This window comes from Pyxicephalus adspersus, chromosome 12, assembly GCF_032062135.1.
Source record: "Pyxicephalus adspersus chromosome 12, UCB_Pads_2.0, whole genome shotgun sequence".
In the NCBI taxonomy this organism is placed as follows: Eukaryota; Metazoa; Chordata; class Amphibia; order Anura; family Pyxicephalidae; genus Pyxicephalus; species Pyxicephalus adspersus.
This window is the reverse complement of record NC_092869.1, coordinates 46,306,407-46,317,892: the sequence shown is the minus strand read 5'-3', so window position 1 is coordinate 46,317,892 and position 11,486 is coordinate 46,306,407. Positions and strand designations below refer to the sequence as shown.

The 11,486-nt window shown below is 44.1% G+C and overlaps 1 protein-coding gene across 1 annotated transcript in view; it reads left to right on the top strand.

The window, feature by feature from the left end:
• ITPK1 (inositol-tetrakisphosphate 1-kinase) overlaps positions 1–11,486 on the top strand; it is a 56,445-nt gene that overhangs the window by 3,231 nt on the left and 41,728 nt on the right. The window contains exon 2 of the mRNA XM_072428935.1: positions 3,146–3,306. Coding sequence (XP_072285036.1) covers positions 3,212–3,306 — 95 coding nt within the window. The 5' untranslated portion in view covers positions 3,146–3,211. The remainder of the gene's footprint in view (positions 1–3,145; positions 3,307–11,486) is intronic.

Genomic DNA, 11,486 nt, shown 5'->3' with positions numbered 1-11,486 from the left:
GTAGGGGAACCCTTGTCCGCTGACCGCCAACGTAGGGGAACCCTTGTCCGCTGACCGCCAACGTAGGGGAACCCTTGTCCGCTGACCGCCAACGTGGGGGAACCCTTGTCCGCTGACCGCCAACATGGGGGAACCCTTGTCTGCTGACCGCCAACGTAGGGGAACCCTTGTCCGCTGACCGCGGGCACTATATTAACTGCTTACATTACTGGGCCCTTCTCTGTCCACCTGAGCAATTCACGAAGCACCAATATAATAGGACCCCATACTGACCAGAAATGTAACCGGGTCCTTCACTGATCACAGGCAAGTCAGCACTGCATTTTTGACCCCCAATGTGGAAGTCCCAACTCTACTGACCACCAATATAAGGGGACTTTCTCCACTGACCACTGATATGTAGAGGGATTTCTCCATTGACCTCCAGTGCAAGGAAACTACAATTCCCACTGTCACTGTTTCTTTTTTTGTCCTTTATTATTATCCTATAATATTGTCCTATATTTATTATTATCATTTGTTCATTATTACTAAAAATTCATTTTGCGATGTAGAGGATCTCCGTGTCTCTAAAATGCACAGAACTCGCCACATTCCTCACTTTGAATGTACCATATGCGTTCACTTTACTAATGTTCACCGGGCGCTTCCCTGGGACCTGAACATGATTTCAAGTCTTCCTCCATGTTTCCGTGTTGGGATATAGAATGTATATAATATGTGTGTATAGTATGGGGAGATTTATCGACTCTGTCACACAGCACGGCAATGCTAAGCTGGAGCAGTCACAGGGATTAGCAGGCTGATTTATGCTGCGTTAACGTGTTATCGTACAGATGGAAAATACGTTTTTGATTCGGAGAATTACAGATTGGAGTTAGAAAAGTGTTCTTGTGGAATTTTGTACTCGGAAAGTTATTTTTATCATGTGTGTGATAGAATGGGAACACGCCTTCCTATGAGATGTATCATATGAGTAAAACTATGTGACCCTCCCTCCAAATGATGGAGTTTGGGTGTCCTGGAGGAGGGGTAAGTTTGGTGTTCCCCATGACTGTGCCCCGGAATACAAAGCCCTCTCCATAAAGACATGGGGTCACCAGTTTGGCGTGGAGGAACTCGAGTGTCCTTCACAGAGCCCTGACCTCATCCTACTGAACACCTTTGGGATGAATTGGAATGGTGAGCCAGGACTTCTCATCCAACATCAGTACCTGACCTCACCAATGGGGGCAAATCCCCATCATTAGTACCCAACCTCACCAATGGGGCCAAGTTCCCATAGATACCCTAAAAGAGTAGACGGTGTTCCAGGAACTCTATATGAATGGCCCTGGTTTTGAAGAGGGCCATCCACCAAGCTCATATAGTTGTGGTGGTCAGCTGTCCACAATTATCTTATTCGGGATACGGGGTCACAAATACCCCAATCTGTTGCATCAGAATTAGTCCCCTTTTTTGTTGAGGTCAGAAACAGATTATCACAGAAAGCCTCCAAATTCTTCCAGGAAGTCTTTCTAGAGGAGTGAAAGTTGTTATAGCCGGCAACTCAATATTAACTGGCCATGGTTTTGGAATAGGACAGAACCCCTGATCACAAAGCCAATTCTATGGTTTGACCAGTTTGCTGTGTAGGAACTCAATGTCCTGCACAGAGCCCTGACCTCAACCCTACTGAACACCTTTGGAGTAAATTGGAATGGTTAACAACGTCTTCCCATCTACCAACAAAACCCAACCTCACAAATGGGGGCAAATTCCCACAGATACAGACACAGGGTGATCCAGGAGGCCACTCCATATAAATGACCTTGGTTTTTTAGTGGGCTGTCCAACAAGCTCCTATAGTTGTGTTGGTCAGGTGTTTATAAACTTCTAGTTATAGATGTCGGGGTCACAAATACCCCGATCTGTTGCATCCACTCTAACTATGGGGCCACTTGATAAGTGTTCAGTTAAAGTCCCTCTGTGTCTGTTTTCTGTAGGGGTGAGTACTTTTCTTGCCTACATTGATGCTGCATGCAGGAGCCTCCAATTTGTAACCCCAGTGCCTACCTCCAGGGCTTGTCACTCCTTCCACCCATCGGATGGGCAGTGGCTCAGCTGCGATACAATAAGGACAAGCCGCGTCAGCAAGATATTTGAGGCGTGCTGTTATAACATGTCATCAGCAAGGCTCACATGACCAGCAAGATAAAACTTTATCCCCTCAGGGTGAAATAAAAACTGAAAATTCCTCCATGCTCCTGGCACACATGCTGAGACTTGTAGTTAGTCAGCAGAATGAGAGGATATTTTAACTTGCTGCACCCTAAATGATTTATTTTTGAATATGTTATTATTATTACACAGTATTTATATAGCGCTGACATTATGCAGCGCTGTACAAGTCCATAGTCATGTGACTAGCTGTCCCTCAAAGGAGCTCACAATCTAATGTCCCTACCATAGTCATATGTCTTTATTACAGTCTGAGGTCAATTTTGGGGGGAAGCCAATTAACCTTACTGCATGTTTTTGGAATGTGGGAGGAAGTACCCGGAGGAAACCCACACAAACACGGGGAGAACCTGTTCAGATAGCACTCCATGCAGATAGTGTCCTTGTTGAGATTCCAGTCTGGGACCTAGCAAGGGCAAGAGTGCTAACCTGCATGGCATTGCTCAGGGTTGGTTTCTTGATGGTGACAACAGCAGACAATGTCAGAGCCTTGTGTGTTGGTCATCCGAAGATTGAATGACAACGCAGGGCACCATTGGAAGACCAGGATAGTGGGTTGTCACTTTCTACCAGGAAGTGCCATAAATTCATGTTTAGTCAGCAGAATGAGTGAATACTGAATGAAACGGCCCATCCTCCAATGACGTGGATCAAGATTATTATATCAGAAGCTCCAAAACCTCCCAAATCCCCTTTTATTTTCTGTGGTAATTTAGCTCCGTGGCTGCTTGGTGTCGTCTGTGCCTTCCTCTTCCTGACACTGAATCATTGAGTAAAACAGCTGAATAATTTATGTCTGAGTACAATTACGCCCCCTCGCCTTTTGTAAATGGTGTCTTTTTTTCCTTTTAACCCTTCATTAGAGTTTGTACTTTGCGTCTCGTGTTAGTTGAAGCGTTTCTAATTTGGCTTCCTCTTTCCTCAGGTGAACCGTGTGGGCTGAAGGCGTTTTAGATTGACCCGCGCTGACCTGTGCTGACACGTGTGAAAAATGCAGACGTTCCTGAAAGGGAAGCGGGTTGGGTATTGGATGAGTGAGAAGAAGATCAAAAAACTCAACTTCCAAGCCTTCGCTGACCTGTGCAGGTAGGTAGAAGTGGAACACCTTGGTTGTGCCAGAGGCCTGGGATAGTGTTAATAAATGTGCAATCATCGTTACAATAATTCCTAAAGAGCCAGTTATTGGATGTTAAAGGGGAAAATGGCCCAACAGTCCCTTCTATGCCTTGGGGATTCTATTGGTTAGATCCCCGCACTGAGTACCTGGGCTGTACACCTGCTGTACCTAATATTCTGTACTGTAATATTCTGTATTAGTACACCTGCTGTACTTAATATAAGAGGCTGCCACCACCAATGCACTGCCATGCCTGCTGTGCCAATCATGAGGGGTTCCCACTGTCCCTGTGCTGAGTATCTGAGTTTCTACACCTGCAGTGCCCATTAAAAGCGGCCCTCCCTATCCCTGTGCCCACCTCTTTACACCTGCTGTGCCCAATTTGTAAATCTGGAACAGGGAGATCTCACTGTAGGGGTACCCAGGGTATCCCTGTGCCGAAAACTTGGGCCTGTACACCTGCTGTTCACATTATAATGGGCTCCCCCTATCCCTGTGCTGAGTACCTGGGCCTGTACACCAGCCTTGCCAATTATGAGGGGTTTCTGGGTCTTTACACCTGTTGTACCTAATATAAGGGGCTCCCACCATCAATGCACTACCGTGCCTGCTGTGCCAATCATAAAGGATTCTCACTATTGTCCCAGGGCTGAGTACCCGGTCTCTATATCTGTTGTGCCCTTTAAAATGGGCTCCCCCTATCCCTGCACTGAGTACCCCGACCTGTATACCTGCTGTACCTAATATAAGGGGCTCCCACCATCGATGCACTGCCGTGCCTGCTGTGCTAATCATGAGGGGTTCCCACTGTCCCTGTGCTGAGTACCCCTCTCTACGGGCCCTCCCTATCCCTGTGCCCACCTCTCTACACCTGCTGTGCCCAATCTGGAACAGGGAGGTCTCACTGTCGGGGTACCCAGGGTAAAAGATTCTAACAACAGACTTTGAAATTAAATAATCTGGGTAACTCTTCATTTTCTATTCCTGTTCTGCAACGCTTTTCCAATTCTACAGGAAAATTCCAGCTGTCAGTAAAATTCTGCACTTTCTCATGTGATCAGTCCGAGGCCAGACTGCCTTTGTTAGAAGTGTTTAAATCTGGCATGAAGCCCCCACAATGCTCCGCTGCAGTGAGGGTTGTTGTGTGCAACTGACACAAGCAGGGGTATCGCTCCAGGGGTACAACAATGCTGGGGGGGAGGTGAGAGGGTCACATGGACAGAATGAAGGTTTTAGTAAAGGTCAACTCTGGGGAAAACCAATTTTATTTTGGATATAATGTTGGAGAATGATGCTGCATCAACATAAGTCCCTAATATACCTGGGCAAGAAATCAAGGGCATTGGGAATAATATTAATACCCCTCCCTGGGGCAACAATCCAATTATTTCTAATCGTGTCACCAGTGGAGAGATTTTGCACCAGTTCTGTCCACTCCAGGGTTTTGGGGCAGTTGAGGGTTGCTTGACAGTGGTGAATTCCAGTGATTCTGCTGACATTACCCAGCCATATGAACCCCACTACCCCCCCTGTGGACCTGAGCAATTTTCCTACGAGGGTCAGGAGCAATAAAGGATTCATCAAAGTGAATATCCTGCCCTTTGTTTTTGAATGAAATAAGAACTGCTGCTGAATTTGTATTTCTTGTGTCCCCATAAGGGACACCTCCCCCCGCTTCCTGTAACAGCGACAACACACTTTGGAAATACCAATCATCACCGGGATTTTTAGGCCCTAGACACCTACATTTATTTTGTGTTTCTACAAAACTAAAGGAGGCTTTGTGTTTCACTGATAAAATGAGTCAGACGGGGCGCCCCCTTCCCTGACTGGGGATCAGTAAATAGTCCAAAGTCTGCCCGGAGTTTTGCCAGTTTCATGGGCTTGGGCTGATTTATGAAGCGGTGATCCCTCAGATTCCCATAAAGGTGCCAGTGTTGTTTTGTTGGGTAAAATATTAGCACTGTTGGATTGGCACTATTTATAAAGTTAGTGATCCACATGTTTAGGACTTTACAGATCTACACTTTGATAATACAAATGCCACAGGACAGAATAAAAATCACATTTGTTCCATTCAACACCCTGATCAGCACTTTTGAAGTGATCACCAATTTTTAAAAGGATTGTCCACGGCCATGATGGAAATAAATGTGCTGAGTACTCCACTTCCTGTTCCATGATGGCCGTGATTTTGGAATGCAATGATCAGTTGTTCACAAATCTAAATGCCTAACCATATTTTATTCTTATTTATGTAAGAACTACAAATCCCAGCCTGGCTGGCCAGCCCGCCCCCCTTCCACCTCTGGGACTGGTACAGCCACTGCACACATTTTCCCAATCCCTTCCCGTAGTATCTGAATTTCCTGATTCGTAATTGCTGCCAATGATAAGAATGTGTCCGGCACACACCTAGAAATCAGAGCTGTGCAAAGCACACGTATCACAGGTTAATGTGTGATCCGTCTCCCGCCATGACGTGGGCGTATTGTGCTCATTATCCGTAGCTGCAGGGCCGTCATTTATTGTTCTGAACACACAGAAAGATAAAAACCCAACAATTCCAAAACTTTTACCTGTTCGGGTGCTCGGCTGGTATAGAATAGATTAAAGGGCCGCTGTGATAAAAATTGTTTCCCCGGGGGGGTGTGGGGGTAATACCTGCAATCAGTGCATAATAAATAGATTGCAGCTGCCCAGGGAAGTGTCCATTGCAGGGGTCGGGTCACACCATGCAGGGGGCTGTGCTGTGACCGGCTATTATTTGCTTTATTCTGGTTTACATAAAGCAGGTCAGCTGAACCTTGAATGAATTCTGAATGGTCACCGACGCCATCAATGTAACCCTGGCCTCTGGAGGGCACCTACAAAAAGTGCAGTACAGCCCTGCAAATACAGAAAAGTGCCTGTTGTTCTGCAAGAAATACCCTATGCAGCGATGTCTTGTTGAGCTCTGATCGTACAAAGCATTAGAGGACCGAGTGGTGTCAGATCTGCGCAATATCTTTGGTTGAGATACTCGCTGCATCTCCACAACTGATGTTCTGCAGCGCAAGATAAAGCCCTGCATGCTTCCATAGAGGCAACATTGGTGATGTGGTGTTAGTATAGTGGACTTAAAATTTCAATGAGAGAGAGGCTACTAATGACAGCTGCTCTCTAATATGGGGAGGACACAGCAGGGAGTCGCAGCCCCCTGCCTCCATAGAACTGAACAGTGCTGGTAGTGCAGCGTTCATTCTGCTGTCATTGGCAATAATGATTTAATAATAATTTTTTTTTTTGTACTTTTAATGGGATATTTACCAGACCTATAGGAGCCAATGAGAAACATTCATTGCTAAATGTTATATCCATTGTGATATGATCAGCCGTCCAATCACATAGCTGCATCTATTCATGTATCACATTGTACCCATTCCTCATATTCATTTTATAGATTGAATGCCTGGCCTGGGATTGTCTGCAGTAAAGATAATAAACCGGCTGTGGATTGGCTGGTCGTTGGCAGATCCCGGTGATTGGAATGTTGCAGATGGCGCGGTGTGTTTGTGTTCTGTTTAGCCGGAGTATTGGTGGGTCGGTGGGATCGGTGAGTCATGGCAGAATGTGATTCATCTTTCCCGTACTGAGAAACATCAGATCTATTTGTAGTCACACGTCTGATATTTAGCATGGGGAAAAGACCGGAGGATGTTCATCTGGACACCTGACGGCGTGATTTAATCCATTTCAGCAAACCTGGAATTTCTTAAGTCATTTGCTATTTATTAGCAAATGTTTTCAATCATAGACCAGATCCATTTCAGGTTTGCTGGATCACCCAGCTTCTCTGTTAAAATGCATTTTCTCCAGCTTTGGAGAGCTTTAATAAATCAGGCCCATTGTGTCTGGCTACAAGGAGCATTGTGAGTCTTTAACATTATTGGAAATTGCAGGATGGTGATTGTTGTATATCAGACCAATCTGATTTATTTTGAGCTGATAATTGTAATATCCCATTGACCCCCATATAACCCTCTGCACACCCCTTAAGCAGCCAGCCCTCTGCTGCACCATGAACTGGTGAAAGGTGAAGCATGGTTGCTACAGGTAAGGAGGAAATATTTGTTGAGGAAATATTTGCAAGCTTTTCACTCGGTGTGCATTGGATGAGATTTTTCTATAAGATCCGTCGGTTGGATGCACCCTCTGAGGAGACGCCCGGCCCCCGGGGAGGCAGCGCAAGGTGCAGAGACGACAAAAGATTGTGTGCAGCTATTGTGGTGAAGATGATCCGATAATCCTGTCAAGCAAATCTTTTCTGTGATGATGATATAATCTGTACATTTTCATGGTTTGGCCCGATTATTAAGGTGCAGCTGACGCTACCGATTACCCTGAGGAGGAAGGTGCCGGGCTTGTGGTGTCACACTTAAAGGGACCGTCCATCCAAAAGTGATTGTTTTGTGATTGGGTGGGGTCACCTCACCGGCTTCTCGTATATTGTTCAAAAAGAGCTCCATCTCTGCCTTGATCTAATAGAAAATCAAGTGAGCTTCTAACTTTTTTTTGGACTGACAACACAGTACCTCTGCTGCACAAAAAGCCTATCTAGTGTTGTCACTGCCTGTTGGACTACAGAACTCCACCCACCCCTGACCTCTCTACCCTCCCCTCTTTGTGCATAAAAAGGGCTCATGGGAAATGTAGTTCTGGGGGCATGTCTATGTTACCAGCAAAGATTTTTTCAAGCTTGTTGATGTCATAAGGAGTCATAAAAGTGATGTCATGCAATAAAAACAACATAGTGGGGAAAAAAGGGAGCATTATGTGGATATGGATCTGGTTAGGAACCCTTAGGAAGACTGTGGAGTGCAGGTGCAGCAGGATCAGGGCTAAATCCAAACAAACAGCAGACCGTGACCACTGGATCTGGGTACAAATAAGTGAAGGGGGGGGGGGATAATAGATAATTGCACTGTATATAATTTAATGCCCCTAGGGGCCACTGCTTAGGGCATTAGGGTTAGAAGGGGGATCGCCGAAACTCAAATTTGAATGACGAACTAAGACAATACCAAAAGCCGTAGCACTCTGCAATTAATATTTTATGACACCGGTCTCATTTACTCATTTACTTAAAGCGGCTCAAGGATGACGAATGATACTCAAAGCACGGTGACGATGTAATTTAATGACTTCATGACTTCAACCTTTATTTCTCCCATTACTGATGGTGGATCAATAATAGATTCATTCCGATGAGCTGGATCAATGATAGGTCAATGATTGGTTGATTCTGATCAAGTGTATCAGTTATAGGTTTATTCTGATGAGCTGCATCAATGATAAATCAATACCAGGTTCATTCTAATACATTGGATAAATTAATAATAGATTAATTCTGATTAGCAGTAAAAAAATATATCAGTGATGGGTAATTCTGATCAGCTGGATCAATAATAGATCAATATTCAGTTGATTCTGATCATATATATCAGTGATGGGTAATTCTGATCAGCTGGATCAATAATAGATCAATAATCGATTTGATTCTGATCAAATGGTTCAGTTATAGGTAAATTCTGATGAGCTGTATAAATATATCAATGATAGGTTCATTCTGATCAGCTGGATCAATGATAAATCAACTTTAGATTCATTCTAATAAACTGTATCAGTAATAGAATAACAATAGATTATTTGTATGAGCTTGATCAATATTGGAACAATCAATATTTAATTCTGATAAGTGGAATCATGGATGAATTAACAATATAGTAATTCTGATCAGCTGCATCAATAAAATATCAAAGGAAAATTCTGATGAGCTGAATCAATCATAGAACATTCATAGATTTATTCTGGTGCATTCGATCAATAGTTGATCAATGTTAGAATAAAAATAGATCAATTCTAATCATCTGCATCAATAATATATCAATGATAGATCAACTATAGGTTCATTTTAATACACGGGTCAGTGATAGATAAACAATATATTCATTTGTATCAGCTTCATCAATATTAGAACAATAAATGGTCAATTCTGGAGCCCTCGATCAATCAAAGATTATTAATATATTTATTCTGAGTAATGGTATCAATATTAGATCAGTGATTAGTCTGATAAAATAAGTCAATTCTGATAAACTGGATCAATGATAGATTCATTCTGATCAGCTGCATCAATAATATATAAGTGATAGGGCAATTCTGATGAGCTGGACCAATGATAGATCAATTAGAGGTTCATTCTAATAAACTGGATCAACCATAGATTTTTATATTAGATCAGTCAATAAATTCTGATAAGGTTGATCAAGGATGAATTACCAATCAATTAGTTTTGATCAGCTGCACCAATATACCGTATATAATGATAGGGTTACCCCGATGAGCTGAATCAATGATAAAAAGATAATAAATTTATTTTTATGCACTTGATCAGTGTGAGAGTAATAACTCAATTATAGATTAATTCTGATCATCTGAACCAACAATATATCACTGATGGGTAATTCTGATTGGCTGGATCAATTATAAATATGAAATTTTAGAGGTAGGTCATTCTGATCCTGAACATTGGAATAATTCCTATTAGCAGGCTCAATGATACATAAATGATATTTTATAATGGATAAATTCTGATGAGCTGGATCAATATTACATCAATGATGGGTAATTCTGATAAATTGAATCACTGATAGATTTATTCTGAGTTACCCCTCTGTTTCCTGTATTGGTTTATAATCGGTAATAATAGTATTCATTGTATACACTTCTCTATTTCATAAAGATAGAAGATTCCCAGATCCTGGCAGGATGAGCAGATAACAAAGCCATGTTATAAGGGGATTTGGATCCCCCCAGAGGGGCTCATCATGGAAGATTGACCAGGTTTTGCATTGTACTAAGGTGCAGGTGACCCGTGGAAGTGTCCGCATGCGGTGATGTAGGGCAGGTCTGGCGTTCCCAGCGGGAAGTCCTGGAATAAGTCACAAGATAAGCGGATTATATCTCCGTGTTCTGTATATATAGTCTGGGAATTGTACTCCCCACACTCTCCATTAATGTTGGCCAGATAATTGCTCGTCCAATTAAAAATGTCCCCATAGGGAGCTCGTCTCTCTCCCGGGTCACGTTCCTCCTTTTCTAATAGCAGTCTGTAACACAAAGATCAAAATGATCCCAGCTCAGAGCAATTATTGTGCTGTAAAGCAGCAGAGGGGCCGAGGTGAAAGAATTCAGCCTAGTGCTTTGTTGTTGGGAAACGAGGAGCCGGATTGTAGGCACCATGTCAGCCGGTGGGCAAATACACTATTGGAACATGTTCCGAATCCAAAATGATGGATCTCTCCATCCCAGCCACCTTTGACCTTGCCGCCATCTTTATCCCGGCCCCTTCTGCTCCCGTTGCCGTCTCTATCATGGCCTCCTCCTCATCATGTCAATCCCGGCTTCCTCTTCACCCCTTTGCCGTCATGTCTATTCTAGCCCCCTCTCACCCCCTTGCCACCATGTCCATTCCAGCCTCCTCTCACCCCCTTGCTGTCATGTCCATTCTGACCTCCTTTGACTCCCCTCGCCGCCATGTCCATTCCGACCTCCTCTAACCCCCTTACCGCCATGTCGATTCCGACCTCCTCTAACCCCCCTACCGCCATTTCCATTCCGACCATCTCTAACCCCCTTACCGCCATATCCATTCCGGCCTGCTCTCACCTCCTTGCCGCCATGTCCATTCTGGCTTCTTCTCACCCTCCTGCCACCATGTCTATTCCGACCTCCTCTGACCCCCTCGCCGCCATGTTTATTCTGGTCTTCTCCCACCTCCTTGCCGCCATTCCAAACTCCTCTCACCCCCTTGCCGCCATGTCTGTTCTGGCCCCCTCCCCCCCAACCACCACCACCACCATGTCTATTCTGGCCTCCTCTCACCCTCTTCCTGGCATGTCCATCCCTGCCTCCTCTGGTTTCAGGACTGAAGATGAGATTGTTCGCAGGCTTTGCATGTTCTGTGTGTTGTTGGGTGGTTTACGATGACAATATTTTTCCTACACAAAGACTGACAAAGCTTTTTTATTACCATTCATTTCTGCCTAATGGACAACAGTCTGCCATGCAAATTCTATTCAAGTAAAGCCATAACCCAGCTTCATGT